The sequence below is a fragment of the Drosophila grimshawi genome, unplaced genomic scaffold, assembly GCF_018153295.1.
Source record: "Drosophila grimshawi isolate 15287-2541.00 unplaced genomic scaffold, ASM1815329v1 contig_1377, whole genome shotgun sequence".
Classification (NCBI taxonomy): domain Eukaryota; kingdom Metazoa; phylum Arthropoda; class Insecta; order Diptera; family Drosophilidae; genus Drosophila; species Drosophila grimshawi.
The window spans coordinates 11,306,243-11,331,362 of NW_025062900.1; the positions used below are offsets into that span (position 1 = coordinate 11,306,243).

Genomic DNA, 25,120 nt, shown 5'->3' on the forward strand with positions numbered 1-25,120 from the left:
TATCTTGGGTGCTCACTTAGTTCGTTTGTAGGAAATGAAAACATCTGCTGACTGATTGCCCCCTGGTTGCAGTTGCAGCCACAAGAAAGCAACAACAACAACAACAAGAGCAACAACAGCAATGGCAATAACAGCAGCAACTCTGCCCAATCACTCAGCCAAGTTATGAACAACAGTTAGACGATGTACTCTATCCGCTGCTGCTGCTGCTGTTGTTGCTGCTGCTGCTGCGAGGGCCTCTCTATATAAAAATAGATACACACATACACACACACTAAATATATGTGTGTGTGTGTGTGTGTGCAGTGTAGGTCTTCATGGATCAATGGGATACGCGTGATATCCTTCGGCTAGATTCCATTGCAGCGCTTTTCACGTCTTCCGTTGGCTGCTTTGATTTTGCTGCCATAATTGTGCCATTAGCTTGCAGCACAGACACAGAGGGAGTTCAGCAGACTCCACGCCACGGACGGACTCGACAGACTCACCACAGACTAGCCGCCATCTACACTGAGCGCTGCCAAAAATGTAAGCCGCACATTTGTAACAAAACTTATTATGCAAATTGAGAAATAATATATTTTAAATATACATTTATGCAATAACTTGATCATTGTTTTCATATATTGCATCATTTTAACATAGCATTTGGGTTGAGGCAGAAATCCCTGAGTTGGACAAGTGTCTGCAATACAATTTCACAGATTCGATTATATATTATTACTTATTATATACATTAACACTTGTGTAAGATTTTCAATAGTAAAGCCATTCAACTAAGAGAACTCATCATAAATAAAGTGAATTCTAAAAATGAATAGCGAAGCATAACCACGCTCAAAATAAATATAAAAATTATATAATTGTTGCTCTCAACTCAAACACAAACATTGTTGATATCCTTATGTAAAAGTCAAAAGAAAACTTTTGACAGCACAACTTGGAAATGTGATTTTTTGTCAGTGTAGCAACTCGTAAGTTGGCCAGTTGTGGCCCAGCTTTGGGCGCCTTTGGCTTGTGTCTACATTTGCATCCGTTTCGGGGGGCCTTTTTCGAAAGTCACCCAAGATACTACCAGGGAGATATGTTTGCCCGCCTGCCGCAGAGTCTGGCAGCGTTTAACGGTTCTCGATACTCAGACTAATGTGCGCATTGATGCGCATTTTCTTGGCCGGCCAAGGCAGCCAGATTTGGAACGGTGTAACAGGCAACCAGAGCCTGGGTGTGCAGCATGGTGTTTGGGGCGTGTAACTGGGCCATTTGTGTAACTGGCACATAATCAACAGTTGCTTAGTCAGGGTAGTCAGTCAGGGTCTAGGGCCATAGACCATGTATTTATATTTTAAGCATGCTCGTTACCATAATGTGTTGTGCAACATTTTTCTGGCTGTTCCACATTTTCCATTTTCCTCATCAGAGTAGCTGGTGCAGCTACTCTGTAATCAGCGAGAGGTGTGAGTGACCTGAATATCAACCATTATTGGGCACTAGCACATGGATAAGCCATTCCAAGCGATTGCTTTCCCATAATGCCATCCTGTTCTTGGTCTTCTTTGGTCTACATCTTGTTCGATTGACCATCATCAGCTGAGATTTTCAGCTTTGGGCGAAAAGTGTTACAAGTTTTTTGAAGAAATTGACTAAAACTAAAACTGTTTTTCTATGCTTTATGAGCTGTGCCCAAGGGTTAACATTTAAACCCTATTCAAGAAGTCAAAATCAAAGTTATGTCAGTTGTAAGTTTGAACTAGTTTCGAAATGCTTCTTTTTTTTTGTTGGATAATTTTAAATGTAATATTTAAATTCGTGATCTACCCATTTTTAATGGGTATTTGATTGTGGGTGTAAAAAACCATTAAACGGTAGTAGTAAATTAAATATCCGCATTGTTTCCAGTGTCATAAAAAAGCTGTATAATTTTATTCACATTATTTTCCCGCCAGGTGTAAGATTGGCTTTTCCACACACCTGTGTCTGCTGATGGAGAGAGAGAGAGAGAGGAAGTGGTTGAAACTTTATGGAGTAAAGTGAATAAATAATTTATTTGCTTACGCACAATTTTTCTTATTTGCCGCATTAACTTCAAGATCTTTATACTAATTAGTATTATATAAAATTACCTGCATTTGATTTATTCATGAAATTCTAATGATTTATAATTGCTTAGGCTCGTAGTTCTCGAATTATGTTTTAAACTATTTGATGTCATGATTCAACCAGATTACATAAGCCGCCGCTGGACATTAATTCTTTGCTCTAGTCTTAATTCAAGCATTAAGCTATTAAAACCCTAAGCCGAAATTGGTAGAGTTCAGGCCAAAATGCCATTGACCAAGTCAAAAGCAATCGAATAATTGGCCAACATATTACTAAACAACACAACACAAACACAAACACAAATATTTCCAGCCTCAAATTATGCCTTCTTCAATTAACGCCCAAAGGCCACACAACAGCAAAAAAAAAAGAAAAAAAAAAAAACATATTAACCGACTAATACACATCTAAATTCTGTTAGGTGTAGTGGGTCTGCTGGGTGCTGGAGGGGGCGGGGGTCTCATTGGAATGAAGGCAATTACCAATTATCTACTGTTTTCTACACAAATTTAACATAATTTGGCCAGTTTTGCGTTCAAATTTGTGGCACACAATTGTGGAAGTTGACTGTGGTCAGGGCCAACCACGCGCCACCACCACCACCGGACAAGAAGAAGACGTAGACGAGGATGAGGAGAATAGAGGAAAGAAAAGGAGAGGTGAGGAGAAGAGAAGTGAAGACCAGGCGGTGCAGGGAGTCGGAGCCAGTGTCTATGTCGTAGTCGAGCCAATTGTGGCCAGAGTCGAAGATTATTATTTTGGCTACCAACTGCCAAATGTATTTCGCATAATCGAAAGTGACCGAACCGCAAATACTATTTGACTGATCTATTGTGTGGCGGCAGGTAACGGTCTCTCCGCTAGAGTGGTGCTGTGCGGTGGTTGGGTGGCACTCTGTATGCTGTCTGCTACACGGAAAATAAAAAATCAAAAAAATCTCTGCTCAAAACATTTTGTAAGAGCACCGATTAGTTAAGGCAGTAGGAACTAGTTGTTGCAAGTATTTGGATTTGGTTCCTTTGGCTTGTTATCCGTGGAACCCATCAAAATGGGAAATGTGGTAAATTAAGTTGTGCTAAACTATGTAAAAGGCAGAAGGAAATATATCCGGCCACAAGTTCTAGTACAGGCATGAGACCCATCGATACAACTGTATTTTGATATTGAACATTATTATTATTATTATTTAAGGCTTCACTGCGACCTACTTTGCACTATTGTGCCTCCTTCAGAGCTTAGCGCTCCTTCATCTATCTTAAGTTCCCAAGGAAACTGCCTCCTCTTCTGGGTTAGACTATACAATTCTCTATGATGTGTCTTGAGATTTTCTTCTCATTGTCTCAAAATTGGCAGATTCTACATAGTTTGACTGAGTGTCTTCTTCGTCTACAGTGTATTGTGAAGAATCCGATGAGCATTCAAAGTCAATTCTTCTCCTGTTCTATGCTATAAAAAGCAAAAGAAAATATTTCAGTTTATCTCTTGTCATTTTTGTATTTTTTTGATGATTATTAAATATATATTTGTACATTTTGTATTACTAAATACATATATAATTCTATCGAGAATTATTCACTAATTTTAAACTTTTCTATCGAAGTGAACTTAACTTAAAACTTTGATTCCGATCTATTCCATACATCCTTTTTTTTGCTGTGTACTCTGTTGTAGTGCACTGCTTAAGCGCACAGGTTGAAACTTTGCCAAATATGGCAAAAAACAAAAAAACAAAACAAAAAATGATTGATGCCAATACGGCACCAAACTAATACAACTTAACATTCAGTTAAAAAACTACAAAGCAGCCCCAAATAAAAGGCAATAGAAACAAAAGGCAAAAATCAAAAACAAAACAAAAACAAAACAAAAAAATGAAAAGTATTGGTAGCTCATAGTTTTAACCGCATTTCGCCGAAGGCGTAACACACTCTAAACCGGAAGGGTAATTAACTCGCTTTGCCGATCACGCCTTTGCATTCAGAGCAGATGGATGGATGGATGGATGGATGGTTGGATGGCTGGTTGGCTTGGTTGGTTGGCTTGGTTGGATAGCTGGCTAGATAGATACGAAGATAGATAGATGCTTGGATGAATGAATGCTTTAGGTTTGGTTTTTTGGTTTCTTGGTTTTTATTTTTTTCTTCTTTTTTCGATTTTTTCTGTTTTTTTTCGGTTTTGGTTGTTGCTGTGTATATTAAAAAGCTATAAGTATCAGGTTATTTCTTTTGCTTTAACTTCTGTTTTTTTGTTTTTTTTTTTATCTTCTGTCTTGGTTTTTTGTGCGAATGATTAATAATAAAAGCAAACTTCATAGGCAAATGCGTTCGAAATGATGTTTGGGGCGCTGCCAGGATTGATGGGTGTATAAAGTCTTCTTTTATGCGCTCATTTACAGTAGATGAGCTTTTTAATGGCTTTATTATGATTGCAAAGTGCTTGGGCCATGTGGTTATAACCTCTTTTTGTTTTTGGGTATATCAAAAAAACGAGAAAAAAAAACTTTACGAAACTGCTTCAATTAAGTTATTTGTTACAAATTAAGAAAGATTGAGCAATTTGGAGCCACCCCAAGAAATTGTTGTAGAAATATTCGAATTCCTTTCGAGATTAAACATATTCGTTGTATTCGTTCAAGTAAAAGCATTTAATTTGATGTGATTGTTTTATTTATTGATTTTTCAATATATCCGTAACGATCCGTCAGTTTCCTCCATATACATACATATACCATTTTAAACGTTAAGTAAATGTTATAAAATTTATTTTTGAGAATTGCAATAATTAGCACTAAACATATTTCAACTTATTCGTACCTATTCGCACTTAACATGCTTATCGTACATATAGATCTATATAGCCTATATATGTAAACACTATAGCATCGCATTCAAAATATCCGGCCGACAAAAGTGCTTCTTTGACTTTACTTATACATATTTACATCCGCTCAATTTACAGCTCATAACTAAAACTTAGCATATAAGTTAACTAGAATATATAAGTTCAATTTATATATGTTTAAATGTTGTATATAAGCATAGTTTACATTTAGGTGTGTGCTTGTGTGTGTGTGTGTGTTTTTGTTGTTGTTGTTCTTGTATACATAGTTACAAAGATTACAGAAAAGTTTTACATTTTAATATCATCGATTGAAACATTTGATTTGATTTTTATTTTGTGTTTTCTTTTTTAATTGAAATTGATTTCGATGTTGTTTTTTTTTTAATTTTTTGATTACTTCACCGTCTTTTTCCATTGATTGCATAGCTACAAGTAGTTTTTTTTTTATATTTTTTATTTTATATAATTCTTTATGATTTTTTAGTTATATTGTTAAATATCTAGAAGGAAAAATGCGAACTACTTATAAGATAAGTTTTCCCTCTCGGAGGCACGCTTAAGTAAAGTTTTTAAAGTAATGTTTTTAGGGTTTTCTTATTTTTTTTTGTTTTTTTTTTTTTTTGTTGTTGTTTTTGTTATCAAGAAATTCAGCAAAGAGCAAACAGCAGCTGGGAATACTAAAGTAGAAATGCTTTAGGTGCTCACGGCAATTGTTTCCGATGTATTTAAAGTCTGATTGTTGCTGCTGCTGTTGCTATTGTTGTTGTTGTTGCTATTGTTGTTGTTGCTATTGTTGTTGTTGCTATTGTTGTTGTTGTTGTTATTGTTGCTGCTATTGTTGTTGTTGATGTTGATGATGTTGCCATTTGAGAGCAGCTCCTTGTCAAAGTTGGCAGACTGACGCGTGGAAACGGACAACTGATCATCACTGCCCGCATACTCCTCCGTATCCCCATCCGCCCCGCCCAAACTGGTGGGCGTGTAGACGCGTTTCATGAACGAACGGATATCATCGAAGCAGGCCTCATCGCGATCATTTGCCTCATTCGAACTGGGCGAATCATTGTACTCGAAGCCGCCAGCATCTGCCTCGTGCTTCTTGAGATGCCGATCGAGATTCGTTTGCTGGCCAAAGCAGCGATCGCACATGTGGCAGCGAAATGGTCGCTCCTTGTTGTGGATGTTGCGCACATGACGCTGCAGATTCGATGAGATGCTGAAGGCACGATCGCAATACTTGCACGTGTACGGCTGTTCGCCGGTATGGGTGCGCAGATGCCGTGTTAGATTCGCGGAACGTGGAAATACCTTGCCACAGAATTTGCACGTATAGCGATCCTTTAGCTTGCCACTGGCGTTGCACGCTGTCGGCGGACGGGCGGCAGCGGCCGCCAAGCCAGCGGCACGGAGTGCCTCGTGGAAATTATGCTCGGGCGGAAACGGCAGATGACGCGAGCCGCCGCCACTGATGGGCGCATGTGCGGCACCCATCGCTGGCGACTTTAGTGACTCAAAACCTGGCCGTCCGCCCATTTGGCCTAAAAAATGAAACGGCTGCGTTGGGAATCGCGTACGGTAGAGCTCCTCCAGCAGCAGCTGCGGATGCAGTTGCCGTGGACAGGCCATCGCTGAGGCGGCCGCTGCTGCTGCGGCTGCGGCAGCTGCCGATGCCGTTGCCGTTGCCGTTGCATTGGCAGCGGCACTCTCCGACATGCTGCTCAACTCGCCGCCAGTGCTGATGGGTGGCGAGGGTGAGGGTGTTGGTCCGGGAGAGGCACTTGCACTTGGCACCGGACTGCAGCCCTTGTACGACTGACGGGAAGTGCTCGATTCGCCGGAACTGTGCTTTGGTTGCTTTGCCGGCGGCGCCAGCAGCTCCACTTCGTCCTCATCCTCTTCCTCATCCTCATCGGCGTCCAGCTCGGGCGAAGGCTCGCGACTCGACAGCGATATGGAGAGCGGGGCGGGCGTGGAGGCGGCGCACAACGAACTGCGGCGCTTGCGACTGATGGACAGATCCAGCGGCAGTTCAGCGCTGCTCTTGTCCACATCCGCCGTTTCCGGTTCGGTCTTCATTTGCGTTTCCGCTGGCGGCGGAGTGCTAACAATGTCAATCGATTTCTGTAAGGAAGAGAATTCAAATTGGAATTTAGTTAAGGAAAATCTTTAGTTGATTTTTATGAATATTTTTAATATATATTTATTTTTGGCTAGCGAAATAATTCAACAAGATTTTAGCACTCGGCAATATTAAAGCCATAAAATATGTGTTTAAATTAATATCAATTGTCAATGCTTAAGACTTGAGAGTGTTGTATTTGAGAGTGGACAACTTACCCTATCATTTTCAATATCATTATCGTTATCATTGTCACTATTATTATGATCGCTGTCCTCGTCGGCTTGCTGGGTGCAACTGGCCTCCGATTTAAGTTCCCGCTTCACCTTGCCCGACTCCTGCTGCACCTGCAACTTGCTCGACTTCAGCTTGAGCTCGTCGTAGCTGAGCGAATTGGACTCCTCGTCAGAGGGATGCAGCTCCGATTTGATCGGCTTACGCTCCGGTGTGCTGGAGTCGCGTTTCAAATGTGGCGATTCGGTTTTCATGGTCATCGCTGACTGCAGCTGCTGTTGGAATGCGGCTGTTTGGGAGACAATTGGCGTCAGGCCGCGACTCATATCGCCCAGCTGCGAATTGGGAAACATGTGTGATAGCGGAAAATTGCCAGCCTGCTGGAAGCCGGGAAATAAGCCATGCAGCCCGTAATTGGGAAAGCCAGCAAAGAACGACGGTGTCGGATGCATCATAAATATGCGATTTGGTGGCGTGGCCATGGCCGAATTTGATGTCTCGGCGGCAAGTCGCTGATGGGCACCGGGTGGCAACAGAAGTGACGGTGGCTGCGAGAGTTGCTGCTGCTGCTGCTGCTGCTGATGATGCTGATGCTGATGCTGGTGATGGTGGCGATCGTGGGCGTGTTGCAGGCGACTCTGCTGCTGGCTGCGAAAACTGTCGGAGGTATCGCAGAACTTCTTGTGCTTGGACAGCGAGGTGACCGTGCTGAAGCTCGTGTTGCACTTCTTGCACTTGATCTGCATGCGACAGTCGGCGTGCATCCGCTTGTGGCGGCACAGATTGGAGAATTGCGTATACGCCTTGAAGCACACCTCGCAGGCGAACGGCTTAACCGATGAGTGGATGTGCTGATGCTGCTTGAGACCCGATGATGTGGCAAATGTTTTACCGCACTCCGGACACGGATGACTGCGAGCGCCGACGTGATAGGCGCGAATATGACGCTGTAAATTCGATGGGTCACAGAATACCTGCGCAAAAAACAAGAAACGAGAAAAAAACCAAACTCAATGAGTACATTATATATATATATATATATATGTATGTATATGTATTTATTGAGAGAGCGCACTACCTTAAAAAATAGGAAAAAACAAAGACGTTTGCTCTGTTTCCAGTGCCAAATGAAATGAAACTGAAATTAATCAATCATCATGCCTGCTATGGCCCCTAAACGGATCTATGCGAAGCTGCCCAGACAATGCTCACCGCTCTATAAGATTACGCAAAGGTAACACCACCAACAACAACAACAACAACAACAACTACAATTCCACCCACTAACAGCAGCGGCAGCAACACCTTCGTCAATTATTAACATCAATTGCTACAATTGTCGTAAGCCTGACCATCCCCGAGGTGCCCCTTCCCCCTGCCCCCCCCCCCTCTCTCCACCTACCCCTGCTCTGTGACGCCCCCGTCCCCCCTTAAGCTGGCTACTACAAGCCATGTCAATATTTATTTAAGCCAGCAATGCGTCACATGCTTCACTCTAAACTGTGACTGTGAAGCGAACTGTGATACACAAAATATGTGCCTCTCAGACAATTTAAATATTAAACTATTAAATATTAAACGACTTAAATTAATAATTAATAATTGAGCATAAAAAGATTAACAAATGCAAAACAATTTCATGATTAATTTTTGATACTCAAATCAACCGAACAAATTACGTAAATTTTGACTTGAAAACTGTGGAAAATATTGATTTTTGGGGATAGTATTCGAAGTATATAAAAAACTATAAACTCAAAATCAAAATAACTTTATTACTTTTGAAGAAGCAAGCTTGCAACATTGCAGAACAGAGAAAAAAAAAAAAAAAATTGATTGTTCCAAAATTCAATAGTTGTCAAACTGTAACTATTTACTCAGAATATGACATTCAATTTTGGACTCAAAACACAAAACGGTAAACTACTAAAAGAATTCCACACAAAAATCACATATTTGAGGTAAATCCTCTCGTCACTGTGACTCTACGCGGCATGCAACCCTAGTTAAATCCACAGCTAAAGCTTTGTTTTTTTCTACTTTTTTTTTGGTTTTTGTATTTTGGGGGGCTAACGCAATGACAGATCGAGCCATTCATTTTGGGCCAGGCAAAGACACAAGTCAATGTGAGAGGGGCAGGGGCAGGGGCAAGGCGAGGGGGAGGGAGGTTGAGGCTAGAGCAGGCGTTCATATAGTGCCGCGGTACCAGTTTGAGTACCCACTTCAAACTTGATTTCGGTCAGCCTCCACCCGCGCTGCCTTTTACGAAACTGTTATGCCTAATCATGCTGTCATAATGCGCTACGAATTCATATCAAACGATGATCGAGTCAGCCTTTTTTGTCTATCGCCAGTCAACAGCGGGAGAGTGAGAGAGAGAAGATGTGGCAAGAGGCAGAGAGAGAGAGAGTGAGAGAGAGAGAGTGCGACACACACAAGAATAGCTCGTGCTATAACTACATCAAATGGATTAGATTCAACTACCTCTCCAAAAAGGCGAAAAACGGCCACAAAAGACAACGACAACAACAACAACAACAACTACGACGACGACGATGGTGTTACAACAACAACAACAATCTACAGCTGAAGCTAAAGACTCATGGCTTTTTTTTTTTTAGTGTAGGTGTTGTGGCATGCAGGCAACGCAGGCAGCAAAGGCGACGGCAACAACGATCTGCGTCTCTCTGCTTTGGAGTTGGCTTTGGCTTTGGCTGCTTTGGCAAAAGGTTCGCCTTTGGAATGCGATTGTCTGGGATGTGAGCCAGTTGTTGTTGTTGTTGTTGCTGCTGCAGTTGTTGTTGTTGCTGTTGCTGCTGCTGCAGTTGTTGTTGTTGCTGCTGCAGTTGTTGCTGTGTGGCGTTAGGAGCGTACGTGGGGTCAGCCCCAAAGGCGTCTGGAGTAGGGCAATGAAAGAAGATTGCTGGGTAGATGATCTCCAATGCAGCCGTGTTGTGTGCTGTGTGCTCTGTAAACTGGTTAAAAGCAGCACAAGTTCCAGCTGCTAAACCCAACAAGAAATTCATTTCACAAACAGCAAAATACTAATTACGTTGGAATTACGACTGCCATATCTTCAGGCAGTTCCTGTGGCTACTGACTTTTACTAGCTGTTGCAAAAGTAAACTGGCCAACATCAAACTTAATGGTATTGGTAGTAGTTATATAGTGAACTATGAATATCTGCTGCTGGCAGTTAATGTCAGCTAAAGCTCAAATGTAAATCGAGCTAGTTCAAATGTCACCAACAGTTTTGGGGCTTTAAGCTGGTCGAGGGTCTAGAAAGAAATGTTTCCCAAAATCAATTCAGCTTTAGACTTAGATAGAAGACTTAGACTTAGATAGAAGACTTAGACTTACAAGAAAGTAAAGAGCAACTGAAGTTGGTTCAATTCAGCTTTAGACTTAGAAGGAAGCATTTGCCAAAAGCTCGAAATAAGTTTAGATCTAATGAAGTTAATTCAATTCAGTTCAGCTAAAAAGTTGATGGGAGATGTATACCCTTGACTAGATTAATTTGGTGTCGATTCAGTTCGGATCGTTAGTCTATAGCTGCCACTTACTGTTGCACACATATATAGCGCACTGAATTCGTTAAAGTCCAGGAAGTCGGGCAGATAAGTATTTTCCAATTCAGTAGTTGCGATGCCCATTTCGTGGCTGTTCAATTGTGACTCAGTGTTGCCTTCAAATGTGAAGTGCAGCTAAGCGCAAATGGAAAACATGTTAGATCCGTGGCAAATCCCTTTTGTAACGCTTTAAGCCGCCTGCTTAAAACAAACAAAGCTGACAGCTGCAGATACCCCCAGTCTTACTTACTATATATATATATATATATGTGTGTTGTTGTTGTTGTTGTTGCTTTTTTCCATCGTTTGGGGCCTGTCAATGCTGGACCCGAAGGCCCAGCGAAAGTATTGGCCTTTTATGTAGCACTGCCCGTTACCGAGTGCCCCACAAGATCGATCATCATTTGTTTAGCCTCAGTGTGGCTCCCGTTTATGTCGCTCTCGGTGCACGGGGCAGGGGGGCAGTGGGTAGGGTGTAGGGCTGGCGTCCCTCGGCTCTACCACAATGCGTGCTACTTACATGCCACCGAAACAATTACAGAGCGCTAAGTAAACTAACTGTAATGCATCGCGGGGCAGGCCGATTGAAATACCGTTGGAAATGAAAAAGCATGTTAGGAGCACTGATCGAGTCAAGTGTGCAACACGGCCAGATACCCTGCAAACACTACGAATAAATATACATAATTCTAAGCAGAAGAAAATCTATAATTATCAATAATTATTTCTGATCTGGAACAGTCATCGCTATATTATTTAGCTACTGCGTAAGCTAATCTTGCACTTGATTTTTAGCTGCATAAAGTCAAAGATATCTTCTTCAACTTGTGTGTCGTAGATACTCCCAATTTGATGTGACCCTTTGGGTGCGCGGTATATGGAGAGAGAAAAAAAGGGAAAATCCAAAAGAAAATCTTGGAGCTGGCTCACTGGATTGGTAGCTGACGACCACAAGATTGTAATCAACATGCCATTAAAACATCTTTGCAAGAGATGTCGATGTCGGAGTCGAGATGTCGATGACAATGACGAAGTGCTAGGCATGAAACGAATCGCTCGCAATCGAATCGAATCGAATCGAATGGAATCGAATGCGATGGATTGACTTGAAAAAGCTCTCCTACAACAATTCCCCATACTCCTCATACTACTCCTCCTCGCCCTTTCAATTTACATTGGCATTCAAATGCAGCGCGAAGATGTACAACAAAAAGTCAACAACAACAACAGCAACAACAACAACAACAACAGCAACAAAGTTTGTTCATTACTCAAGAGCGGTTCAAATGGTCGCTTAAGTGTTTTGGATGAGTACACGCCCTGATTTCGTATTAACCCCAGCGCGTGCGACAGCAGCACAGACTGTGGGTGGAGGGGAGTAATTGGAGGGAGGGGAGGGGGGAAGTAAAGTGGAAGCAGCAAAAAAGACAAGCAACCGAAAGAGGTTTTTTCAGGCCAAGTTAACAACTGAACGGCCCGCGGCTATTGATCTGCTTGAAATCAAAAGTCTTTAGTTGTGTACCACATACCACAAGAGCTGATACAATAATTAATGACCTGATAGTTGGCCATAACTCCCATTTTGGCCTCACACCTTGGCAGCAATCTAAATCCCTTACATTCTTTACACAGACCACAAAAGCTGCCTTAGTTTGTCACTTGAGATTAATGCAGAGTTATGTTTCTGTAATAAAAAAATAGCTGCAGAATTGATTACATTTCAATCTTGAAGCAATTTTAAATCTATATTTTTATTGTCATTAGTCAGTCTCTCATTCATAGGTAAGGCAATTGAAAAGGAATTACAATTATTTAATATATACTAAAAGAGTCTAAGCAGCTTCCCTGTTATTATCCATAGCTAGATTATAAATTATATCTCATCTACATCAGAGCAGTTTGCCAAAGCTCTTTAAAATTAAGCTGAATTCTTCTCGCATTTATTTTATTTCTAATCACAAAACTCAATTCAAAACTACAAACAATAGAATTGTTTTTATTAATATAATTCACCCATTAGCAATAGGATTAACCTTATTAATCCACACTATTTTAATCTGTTTAATTTCATGTTTAATAACAAAAACATTCTTATTTTCTTATATTTCTCAGCATTTTTCTCTTTCAGAATCTAGCTAATCTTTTCGATTTGTATTTGATGTTTGTCTTGACTTACCTTGGAACAGTTCTCGCAGGAATATTTGCGTATATTATTATGGGCGATGGCTCCGTGCTTGATTAGCAAAGGACGATGGCTGAAACGCTGGGCACAAAGCTCGCAGGGGAATTCTCCGCGCTTGAAATGATGTGCGCCCACTAAATGATCGTCCAATCTGGAAGCAGTTCAAGAATAGTTCGAGGCATATTAGTAATGTTATTATTAAGGATATTCCTTTTATTTTTGTTTTTGTTGTTTTGTGGAATATAGGCATATTCTTATCGATGTCGCTGTCATCAGCGAATGAAATTAGCATTTTGTGGCAACAATCGCCCGCCTCGAATCAGCGTCATGTGCGACAGTTCACACGCCCCCAACAGCGCTGCTCCTTTTGTTTGTTGTTCAACTATGGACAACGCCCACACACCTCCTCCTCTTCCTCCCCCACCCCCAGCCCCAACTACCCACTATCCACTAGCCTGGTGAGCTCTCCCTGGCGTCAATTAGTCAAATGATGTTCAATATTTAATATGCCAGCTGCTGATAAGCGATCGCGTCCTGCAACAGCTGCGGCCAATGAGTGTCCTCCAGTGACATGTCTGTCTGTCGTGCTGTTGTCCTTGATTGTGGAGCACACACACACACACACACAAACAGACATATTGAGTGCGATGATTATCAGCGAGCAGCGCACGCGTGGGAGGAGCAACCGTCGACAAAAGGCGGACACATTTTTAGCATATATATATATATATATATTTTTCGTTTCATTTGAATTTATTTTTATTTTTTGATTTTAGTATATACCCTGTAGCCACTTGAAAATATCTGCATATCTGTATTTAATCCGCATATTTCTGATTTAGTTTATCATATTTATATTTTTTGAATTTTGGCATAGAAATTAGCACAAATTTGATAAACAATAAATACAAAAATTTAATAAAATACTGCAAGTATATGTTAGTTAAATTTACAGGGTAACTCCCAGTGTGAGCGCTCTTGTTCGCATTTGTAGTTGTGATTTTTGTCATCGACATGGAAGAGTTGACTGGGCCAGTTGCCTCTTGTGCGTTTGAAGTGTGGGCGTTTGTTTGCTTACAACAACATTAACAACAACAACAGCAACAACTACAACAATAACAATAACAATAGCAGCAAACTATGCATGTTCAACATCAGATAAATTGCAAAGCCTGACGGACTTCAGCGACACGCAGACATCAGACAGAGAAACGGGGGAAAGGTTGCTCGCATAGCTTCTCCTTTCAGTACCTTTTTTTCTCTCATCTAAAATTCAATAAATCACACACACACACACACACTGACATACACACTGATAAGTGTTGCTGGCCACCCACTTGCTGGCTGGCTGGGCTCCATAACAATTTCCCCCAACCTTCGGTGAATGAAATCAAAGCGCACTTTAGCACTTGAACAGCAAACAAACATAAAAGGCCAAAAAAAAAAAAGAAAAAAGCTAAAAAATTTGAGGAGCGAGAAATGTCATTTTCATGTTGCTCTTACTGCAATCATTATTCGAGTTATTTACAATGCAAAACATTTGTAAATATTAGACAAAAGTTTTGCATTAAATGTTGTAATTGGTTGGTAGTTGGTAGTCAATACTACAATACAATACTACAATAATTAGTGAGTATCTTAAATGTTATCACACTTTGAAAATGATTTCAAACAATTTAATGCTTACTATCTTTAACTATCTTCATCTGTACAACTTGTGAAACATTTAATTGAACATTAAATTGCCTTTTACAATATATTTTGATTAAGTTATAATGTTCCACAGAAAAAAGAGATTGTTGTAATTGTTTTCTATGCGAATTAAATGTATTGCACATCAATTGAAACCAGTCAGAATATACGTTATTTTAATCGTTTGATTTAAAAACAACAAATAAATAAATAAATAAATAAATGAATTTTGTAAACATTTCATTTGCTACTCAGTTGCGTTGGCAACTCTCACTTTCAAACTGGCTGAAGTATTTCTGTTGTTGTTGTTGTTGTTGTTGTTTAATGGCGATTTTATTGGCCACACTAAATAGGTATTATCGCTATCAACTTTTAATTAAGATCGCCGACATGCGGCTCAAACGTTTAGCAACAATTGGGAATAGTTTTTTCTCAGCTGCTGCTGCTGCTGCTGTTTGGGTTTATTTTTTATTTTGCCTCGAGTCAATAGTTTGGCAATGCGCCTTACCCATAATTCTATGGGTAAGTTGGAAGCTAATTGGCAGCTTGTTTTCTGTTTTAACATTTATAGGTTGTTTTTGTTTTTGTGAAATCAAATTTGATTTAGATTATTGTCGCTCTTGGCGGCGCTTTTAAATGCCAAAGCAATTTTGTGGACATTCTCCGACGAGCCCCAAAAAACAAAACCAAAACCAAAACTATAACCAAGTTGTTGTGCGTTACGAGATAGTTATATAATATTATTAGTAATAATAATTGCCAATTGGCCTCGCTTACCGTTCTAAATCCGTATAGACATTATCACACACCTCACAGCGTATATCGAAACCGTTCTCGTCGTCCGTGAAATCGTTGTCGCCTTTCTTCTCGTCTCCGCTATAAAAGCCTGCAAACATAGATCAATATATATATATATATTATATTTGTAACAAATTTGAAGATCAGTTGAGAAATAAGTATATTTTTTATTTGTATATAGATTGTTCTTAATAATCATTTATAAATGATGCCATTCATAATTTATATTTAGACTTTAACTGCCTTGAAGATATTTTATATACATCTTAATAATTATATTCATAAAAAAATATAAATTTTTATTTCTTAAACGTGCACCAAGAAATAATATTCAATAGATTGTTTCCTATTTATTTAATTTAACTTTGGTTTCGAGTTCTTAGAACTCTTTCAAGCAAATTCAACACTCACACTTTAGTTGAGTCTACTGCGCGATGTAAGCTCTTCAGCTAAGTGCTAAGTTAAGTCAGACAAGTCGAGATGATATTATATATTGTATAAGTTTTAGGTAGCACTTGACACAACCGTTCGGTTTCGCGTTTGAGGAACAAGTGTGTCGCACTGTGCCGCATAATGCCGTCGAAGCTAATATTTTATTTGCCCGCTAACAATCTGCGGAAGGACTAGCCCGGCACAGACGGACGAACGCACTGGCTTATGACCAACACACACACACACACACAGAAGTAAACACGCAAACACTTAACACAAAATTGGTAGCAAGCGACCAAAGAATCGTGTGCACTCATATACATATCTGTCTCATATAGGGTATTGCTGTTGCCGTTGACGTTGAATAGATAATTGTTGCCGAAATGAAAGTAAAGCACCCCCTTAACACACACACACATACGTGTATATAGAGCAAAGGTCCTGGCTGAGAGGTCCTGGTGGCAAGCACACAAAGCCCAATGACAATTCCGAGGGGAAATGACGGACGACTTTGGACGAGCTGTGTGCGTCGTGAACTTGGTCAACCACCAGGTGAGCCAAGTGCAGCAGCAAAGAATGCAGCCTAGGGGATGACAGTGACCAGTAAAGATTATGCATGCAACAATAACAACAACACCAACAACAGCAGCAACAATACATGCAACACACATCCAGCAAGGGGTCGCTCGGTTTTTAGCGGTTTGCTTCGGTTCCGTTGGACTGATTTCTGTTACAAAAGTCATATAGCACCTGAGCAACTGAGTGGCACAGCGACAGCAGTGAGGCACACACAGAACACACAGGTGTTGCCTCTCAAGGCAGTAACACCCCCCCACCCCACTCTTACAGGGGTGACTTGATGCATGTGCTCCTGTGTGCGACTCAATAATTGCAGGTCGCGTCTATATTGTATGTTTCGGGTCAAAAGTTAATTTCCATTCAGCGAGTGTGCATTATGCTCAGCATGAGGAGGAGGAGGAGGGCAGCAACTTAAAATTCACCCAACTTCGTCTCCCAGCTAAAGATTCCCACGTCAAGTCAACTTGTGCCTTATGGTCAAGTCTGGGAGGAAGCGTGGGATTTGGTAAGAGCAAAGGTTCTCCCAAGCCCAACTACTCTTCGAGGCAGGCACAACGTCAGCTGGCCCACAGATAAGCAGCCTGAGAAAATTGGTAACCAAACAAGAGTACTTTACTCTAGTTAAAGACTGGAAGATATCCTTTTCTAGTGGTATAAAATTTAGGTTATATTTCTAATCTAATTGGTCTAAAGAAATGAAGAAATGTTGAGAAAAATTTAAATATATTTATTTAAATATAAAACTACTCGAAAACTGTATCAAGATTATTGGCATATAAAGTTACTTATAATTTATAATATATTAGATTTAATTTCTTTCCAATTGTATGGATACATTTTCAATTGCTGATGAATGTGACTAGAATCGACATCAACCAATCAAATATCAGGCAACTTTCCATCTATAAAAGAAACACACACACAAAGCTCAGCTGTTTGTGCCGCACACTGATTACTTCTGATTACGTTTGTAAGCATGCAATTAAGGCTGAAAATCTCCCCACTTGTGTATAAAATTCTTGACTAATCTATCAAATTCCAACAGCTCACATCAATTTCTTATCAATTGCAATAACACCTCGCCCCTCTTCCACTGCACACCTCCCCTTTGTCTTTGGTCTTTGGCTGCACATATGCAGCTCAATCCTTTCACGCCTTTCACCAGTCGCAGCTGTCGCAGCAATATCCACATTCCACCTGGTAGATTGTCGATTGATTTACTCCTCAGCGCTCAACTGGCTGACACTTCAATGGAGGCGTGTTTTCTATTTTATTATTTTTTTCTTTATTTCTCTCTCTCGAAAATGGTAGTCACTGCGATCAGGATGCAAGATGGTCAGAGCAGGGGGGGGAGGAACTGTTGGAGGAGGGAGTTTTATGTCTATATCGTGTGCCTGACCCTGAATCGAATACGTTCAGCTCAGTCCTAAACGGAAGCCAAAAACTGTTGACAAATGATTGATTGAATTATTTACACCTTACAACTACTGTAGCAAATATCAAAGTTAGATCCGCCTGCTAATCGATTTGGCAGCCGGCCAAAGAAAAAAAGAAAAAAAATAAATAAAATAAAAAAAGGGTTCGGCTTGGTAAAAAATGAAAAATACAAAAACAACACTCCTAATGATGCCCAAATTGACACACGATGATCATTTAGCAGAAAGAAGAAGCCAAATTTTTTTTTTTATTTTTTTAGTTTTTGGTTTTGGGTTTCTGTATTTTATTTAATTCTTTTTTCGAAATACGCTTGCAAAGAGTTTTTTGGATTTTTTGTTAGGTGTGTAACATATTGATTGAGATGCTTGAAGTATATTAGTTTCAGATTGAGTCGATTGAGCCAAGTTTGTCTAACCACCAATTTACCCCAACTATGTGAACTCTGTCAGTTTCGGGGTTATCTTGATGAAATTTAAAATATATGCTTTTTCTTAGCTGAGGGTGGTATATATGTTGAAGTCAGCTGGATCGAAGCACTATATCATAAAGCTGTCATAGGAATGGTGACTTAGTGTTTGATGAACTTTACAGTTTAGCAAACATATCTCAAAATGCCTTATGACTAGTCATATTTTGACAAAGATTAGACTACTGTATTCTATATTGCTGCTATAGGAACAATCAAGGTTTATATCTTCTACAAGAGTATGCCAACTTCGGCATGATTAAGATATGTCTTACTTCATGCCTTTTTTTGTCTATAGTCTTGGTAACTCGGCATAACATGCCAGCTCATTAATCATCTATCAACTTTGTTGGCGACAATGTCACAGTATATATATATATATATATATGTGTGTGTACTGGTAGTTAGTTAAGATTTGATTTTTGGGCTTGGTCTTGGTGTTGGCTGTTGTTGTTGCTGTTGGTGTTGCTGTTGCTGTTGCTGTTGGCGTGTGCTCCCTGAAATCAACTCGTACTTCGAGTATTACGAGTACTGAATTCAATTGTTAATCTTTGATTGGTCGATTGAAGTCGCACCGCGTGCGCTAAGCTGAAAGCCATCTCAAAAGTGGTTTAGCCTTAGACTCCTATTATTGTTTGCTTTCCAACTTGCTGCAGGCCTGATGAGGTGCCACAGTTGTGTGTACTTTTTTTTTGTCATTTCATTGCGAAGTTCGCTGAAAATTAACAGCTAAGCAATGCGAATGGAGTAACCGAGCAGAGCACTTGGCTCAAAGCTGATGTTGGCCAAGTTTTAATTGGGTTTTTATTACATTTATTTCTTTTTGCAAGCATTTTGCGCACTTTGTATAAATAAATACGCATTTTATTTACACATTTTTATAAGCTGCTCGTCATTAATGAAGAAGAAGAAATTGATTTGATATATATAATAATATTCCACTGCTGATTGATGCTTTAAAAATCTACACTTTTGAAATAAATTTAATTTCTTTACTGTTAACTGTTTCATTATAAAAGTTGCTTCCGTTTTCAACTTCCGTTTTATTATTCAAATTTCAAATGAATTCCTTATGTCTCGCAAATGTAACGGTCAATCTTAGACCCTCCACCTTCACCTCCACCTCCAATTCCACCTTCAACTCAACGATGCTTAGCATTTGACTGGCGGCAACCAGTTTCAACCCTGTTTAGCTGCATTAAGGATCGCAGCAACTTATTCTTGCAACTCGCTCGCCCATCTGGCATTCAAAATAGTTAAGGACATTAAGGACATGCGTTGTCTTTTTGCCGAGCAGGCGCCCGAAGCCGAGCGCAGTTCGTGTGCTTAACAATCCGTGACTGTTAACGGAAGAAAAACTTGCACCGAAATACGCTTAAAAGTCACGAGTCCATTTTTATTCACAGGTGGACTCTATGGGAAAACTTTAATTGAAAAGCAACGAGCCAAAGTTGACAGAGGCGGCAGGAGTGAGAAGCTGTCAGATAATCATGGCTTGCATATCAAAAAAATATCAAAAAAAAACCATATGCTAATATCCATAACATATTCAAATTTTAAGCTGGCTTTAAACAATTTTCGAAAAACATAAAAACCGATTTCGACGCGTGATAAAAGCGGAAAAAGTTGAAAAGCCATCTACAGAAACCGATGGGAATTGGCAAATGAGACGTGTACAAATCCCACATGTTTATAGGCAAACACGCTCCGATCTGGCGGGGTTGGATTGGCAAACAGACGCAACACAGCAAACAGTGTTGGATTAGGATTAAATTAAGCGTGTGCCCGAAACACACACAAAATATTCGGGATCGGATCGGTTCGGTTCGGGATCAGAGTTGGGATCGGTATCATTTGCAGCCCGCTTTTATTTTCACTGACTTGCCTAATGAAATTATCAAACATTTTAATAACAAATGAAAACATGTGCGGTTCTCTACGCTGCCCAACAATATTGCCGCAGATTGCATGCACCACGGAACCCATGAGCACAAATTGCCCATTTACCGAGGGGTAGACCTAAACAAAGGGTGATAGGCCAGAGGGAGGGGTATGGATAGGGATAGGGGAAGGGGAAGGGGAGTGTGAATGAGTGAATGCCTGCTTGCAGCAGCAGCCCTCATCATAAGCTGTCCTCAGTGGTTGATCCTGCTGATGTTGATGCGGATGCGGATGCTGATGATGATGCTGATGCTGATGTGGCCTGTTGATGATATCATATTTTGTGTTTGGCTCGTGCCAGCGGCTTTGTCACGCGTATTTCTCAACTGCTACTGTTTCTCTCTCTCTCTCTCTCTCTCTCTCTTAGATCCTGGCGGGCGTTAATTTGATTGCCAGCTGTATTAAATATGCTTCACACAGCCTGCATACATTTTAAATGCGTATATGGGCATTTTACACATTAAAAGTCCACCGTGACCAAAACACATTTAAAAATAATGTTTTTTTTTTTTTGTATCTGATGTAATCAAGATAAATATGTTTAAATTGTGTGCAAACTTGAATTTATATTTTCAAGCAGCGCCTAATTGTGTTTTCTCTATAAATATAATAAATATAAAAGTAATTTCAAATTCGAAACTATTTCTCTCTTTTGGTCTAAGTTTCTAGCTAATTTCTCTTCGAATTGAAAAATATTTTAGTGATTGTAAGATTAAGAATTGTCGTGGAATAATTGCCCATCTTAAGATATAGTGCTCCGATCCGACAGACACTTTTTGCCTCAATATTGCAGGCATATTTATTACCTATTTCAATAAAAAAAAAAACAAAAGAGTTGTTCATACAACAACTCATCTTCCGACTGATGATGATTCCTAAGGCAGCTGTATGATATAGTGATCCGATCCAACTAACTCCAAGATATATACTTTCGCAGTCAAAGAGACGCATATATTTAAAATGTCATCAAAATAAACTCAAAATTGACTGAGTTCAGATAGTCTGGTAAATAGATGGATAGACAAAGTTAGTCATATAGACTCGGCTATTGTTGCTGATCAAACATATATATATCTTATGACAACATTTTCCATATAATAAAATATGCACATATATATACATATCATTTTATAAATCGTATAAATATATCTTATTTTTGTAAATTTAAATTTTATTTTTACTCTTTGTATTTTTTATCAAATGTCGACTGACTTTCGTTGACAGTAAATAAGGAGATAACTAAATATTTTTATATGTCTTCAATTCTTATTATATATCATATATATTAGGGGCACTCACCATTATCACGATCGCTGCGATCATCGCCTGGCAACGAACCATTGTTGTTGTTGTTGTTGTTGCTGGATGTTGCTGCCGCTGCCATTGCAGTTGCTGCTGCTGCTGCTGCTGCCGCTGCAGCGGCTGCTGTGCTGCTGGCCCCCGCCGATGTTGCACTGCCCGCGCCGCCGGCAGCCCCTGCCCCGTTCATGAAACTGTCGCTGATATCGTAGGGGGTTTTCGGACGGGCATCGACAACAATTTCAGCGCCAGCATTTACATCCCGTTTCGTCTCGTACCACAGCTAAAAAAGCGAGAGAAAAAAGAAATCATTAAAACATTGTCAACAATTATCATTAATTTTGTATTTTTTTTATTTATTTTTTTTGCTCACATAGCCGGCAATGATGAAATTCCTTAAATTAGCCTCTTCGATTTCATCACTTTGAACGGCGCGTATTTTTTTCAGCCATGTGGCCACATCCGATGAGGGTTCCAGCCAACCGTGAAACAATGGGCCGGCAATCACCTAAAAATTAGTTAAAGAAACTTAGTTAATATTCTTTTTTCTTTAATTTATAAATTGATTTTTCATTTCATTGCGACTGCTGGCGCCATCTGTTGTCTGCTTGTTGGCGAAACTGTGCTAAGTGTAATAAAGCGCACTGCTTAGCACAGACGCAAACCAGCAGCAGCGACACCAACTGCCATATGGCAGTGTGAAAAGGTAGCATATTTGTGTAAATAGTAGTATTTTTTATGCGGTAAGGCAGCAAAATTAAAAAAAGTAAAAATAATAACTTCAAATAAAACAAACGAGACGCTTACATTTTACCTAATTTCACTTATTTGTATATGCATAAATTTATCAAGCTCACATCGCTATTTTCCCTACAGCTGAAAACTATTTTTAGCCCTTGCTTCAAGTAGCACTTTCAATTTTGAACCCTAATTATAAAAACATTCTCAGTCAAAACAAAGCTCAATGGCTTTTAGACTCAGCAAGACGTCATTTGCTCTCTCGCTCTCGCTCCCTCTCTCTCTCTCTCTTTCTCTCTCTGTCAGCGCCCCCGCCAACTGATTGCCAGCGTCTGCTTTTGTCAAGGTCAAATTGCAAAATAAGAAAAAGAGCCGCAAAAGCAATAAAAACAACAACAGCATGAATAAGAAGAGAGTCGCCAACAGTTTTTGTATGCAAAATAAAAGCAGCGACGCCAGCAGCAGCAGCCACAACAACAACAACAATAACGAGCTGCTAAATACGCATAATTTACACAAACCGCTGACTGCGGTTTGGCAACGTCGAAGACGCAACGACGCCAGCGACGCAACAACAACAACAACTGAATGACTGGGCATTTACCGTTACGCCGTCGCAGTTAACGCAGCCGCCGCCGTCATGCTCTTGTCTATCAAGTCAAATGGAAAAACGGTGCTTAAAAGCAGTTCGTTTATTTTTTTTTTTTACCTATTTCCCTTATGCATTTTATTCTTTATTAAGTGCTTTTGAGTGGGAGAGTCTGCAGACTTTTTTTTGGGCTGCACAGGAGAGCAGGCGAGTGTGTGTGTGTGTGAGAGCATATGTTTGTGCACGCTCCAAAAATTAAGTTAAAAACGCTTCAAGTGCTCGCGCCGTGGCGTATGCAAAGAATTACATAAAAAGTCACACACACACGCAAACAAACTTATGCCTATTTGTGTGTGTGTGTGTGTGTGTGTGTGCATGCAAGTAGATTTTATAAAATATAAATTCAAGTTGCGGTTTACACATGAGCGACTGTGTGCGCGTGTGTGTGTGTGTGTTTGCGAGTGTGTGTGTGTGAGTTAGTTTGCGAGCATTTATGGTCAAGTGCGGTGTGTGTGTGTGTGTAAAATATGGAGCGACTTTGATGCTTCAACTTATGAAGAGTATTTTTAATATGCATATTGTTAATAAAAATGAGATTTAATAGGCAAAATTTGTTTAATTATTATTTAATTACATTATAAATAAGCAGCTATAATGTATCGCTTTTTAATTATTATTTAATTATATTATAAATAAGTATGTAGCTTTATCGATTCTGCTGTTTTCGCTATTCTATTGATATTTTTTTTATATCCCACAACTTTTTGCTTAGAAGTGACGCTTTCACATATAATAAATATGATATATAATATTAAATAATAACATAATTTTTAATACTAAATTTGTTTGTGGAATACTTTAGTTAAATTGAATTACTTTTGACACAAATTCCATCTTGTTTTCTATTCTAAAATGTTTTTCAACTATTTTGTTATCAGTCAATTTGAGCAAGACTTTATAGGAAAATACCTTAAAAGGTTCGCTTAAGGAATTTCTCTTTTAATCAAAGTTCTGTGCCAAAAAAAGGAGTAATTGTTAGATATGAATTTAAAAATGAGTAAACAATCTTAAAGATTTCGTTTTAAATATATTCAATTTTCTAAGAGATTGAAAAGTAGAGGTTTATATGATTATTAAAAATCGGAAATAATTTCTTTAACTTATGAGATTTCCTTAATAGCATTGCTTACACATAAATCGAAATAATACCAACATTATTCAATTCAGACAAGTATTTATCACAAGTTTGTAAAGTGATTGAAGGAAATGTTTGAAGCTGTTTTCCATTTGATGCCGCAACTACAAACAAAACATGAACTAATCTCAACGACAAAATGCCAGGCAACAAATAGCGCAGAGATTAGCATTAGCTCAAACTACACAGAGAAAAAAACACACACACATGGAAACGGAAACTGCAATATGAGGCAGGCCACTAAAGATAAGATCATCAAGATATATCCAATAGATATACACAAGACACATGCGAATGAAGATTGCGACGGCTGTTCAGTTATTTGAGATCAGCGCCAAGTTTTTCTTGTTGTTGTTGTTGTATTGTTCAGTGTGAGCTAATCCTTGGGACAAGCCGGCACATGTCCAGGTCCGTTTGTGCTACCGTTGCACACTCCTTGCTATTCATAACTTTATTAAAAAAGAGGCCACAAGAACCGTTCAAAAACATGGGCACAGTCAATGGGCAAGAAAAATATTTACGCGCCAGAGATAATCTCAAAAGTGTTCGGTTCACACCAACGTTTCAAAGCGGAACGGGAAACATAACTACAGCTACAGCTACAGATAGAGATACAGATACAGATACAAATACAGATACAGATACAGCTAAAGGTACGGCCAATGTATCTGTCAAAACGGAAATGTGAACGAGAGAAAAGTGCGCTTGATTTGAGGATCATCCAGGAAAAAGGGAAGGGATCAGCCGACAGAACTGTCAACGTCTACACTCAGAAAAAATATAAAGCGAAAATTTATATTTAACAACGCTAGAGATATCAGAATGTCACAGAATAAATTAAGTTTGCTTGTTCTCATTACTAAACAGGTTCTTAAAGCAGTTTTGATATCATCTTAACATACAACTAACCAA

General features: G+C 39.5%; 1 protein-coding gene across 3 annotated transcripts in view; it reads right to left on the reverse strand.

Annotated features, from left to right (window-relative positions):
* Positions 1-5,555: 5,555 nt before the first annotated feature.
* The window catches only part of LOC116806194 (transcription factor hamlet), a 36,523-nt gene continuing 16,958 nt past the window's right edge, over positions 5,556-25,120 (reverse strand). For all 3 annotated transcript variants that reach the window (XM_043214584.1, XM_043214585.1, XM_043214586.1), the window contains 6 exons: positions 22,060-22,194; positions 21,687-21,969; positions 15,512-15,620; positions 13,037-13,193; positions 7,276-8,265; positions 5,556-7,059 (listed from right to left, as the gene is read on the reverse strand). In XM_043214584.1, coding sequence (XP_043070519.1) covers positions 5,632-7,059; positions 7,276-8,265; positions 13,037-13,193; positions 15,512-15,620; positions 21,687-21,969; positions 22,060-22,194 — 3,102 coding nt within the window. In that variant the 3' untranslated portion in view covers positions 5,556-5,631. The remainder of the gene's footprint in view (positions 7,060-7,275; positions 8,266-13,036; positions 13,194-15,511; positions 15,621-21,686; positions 21,970-22,059; positions 22,195-25,120) is intronic.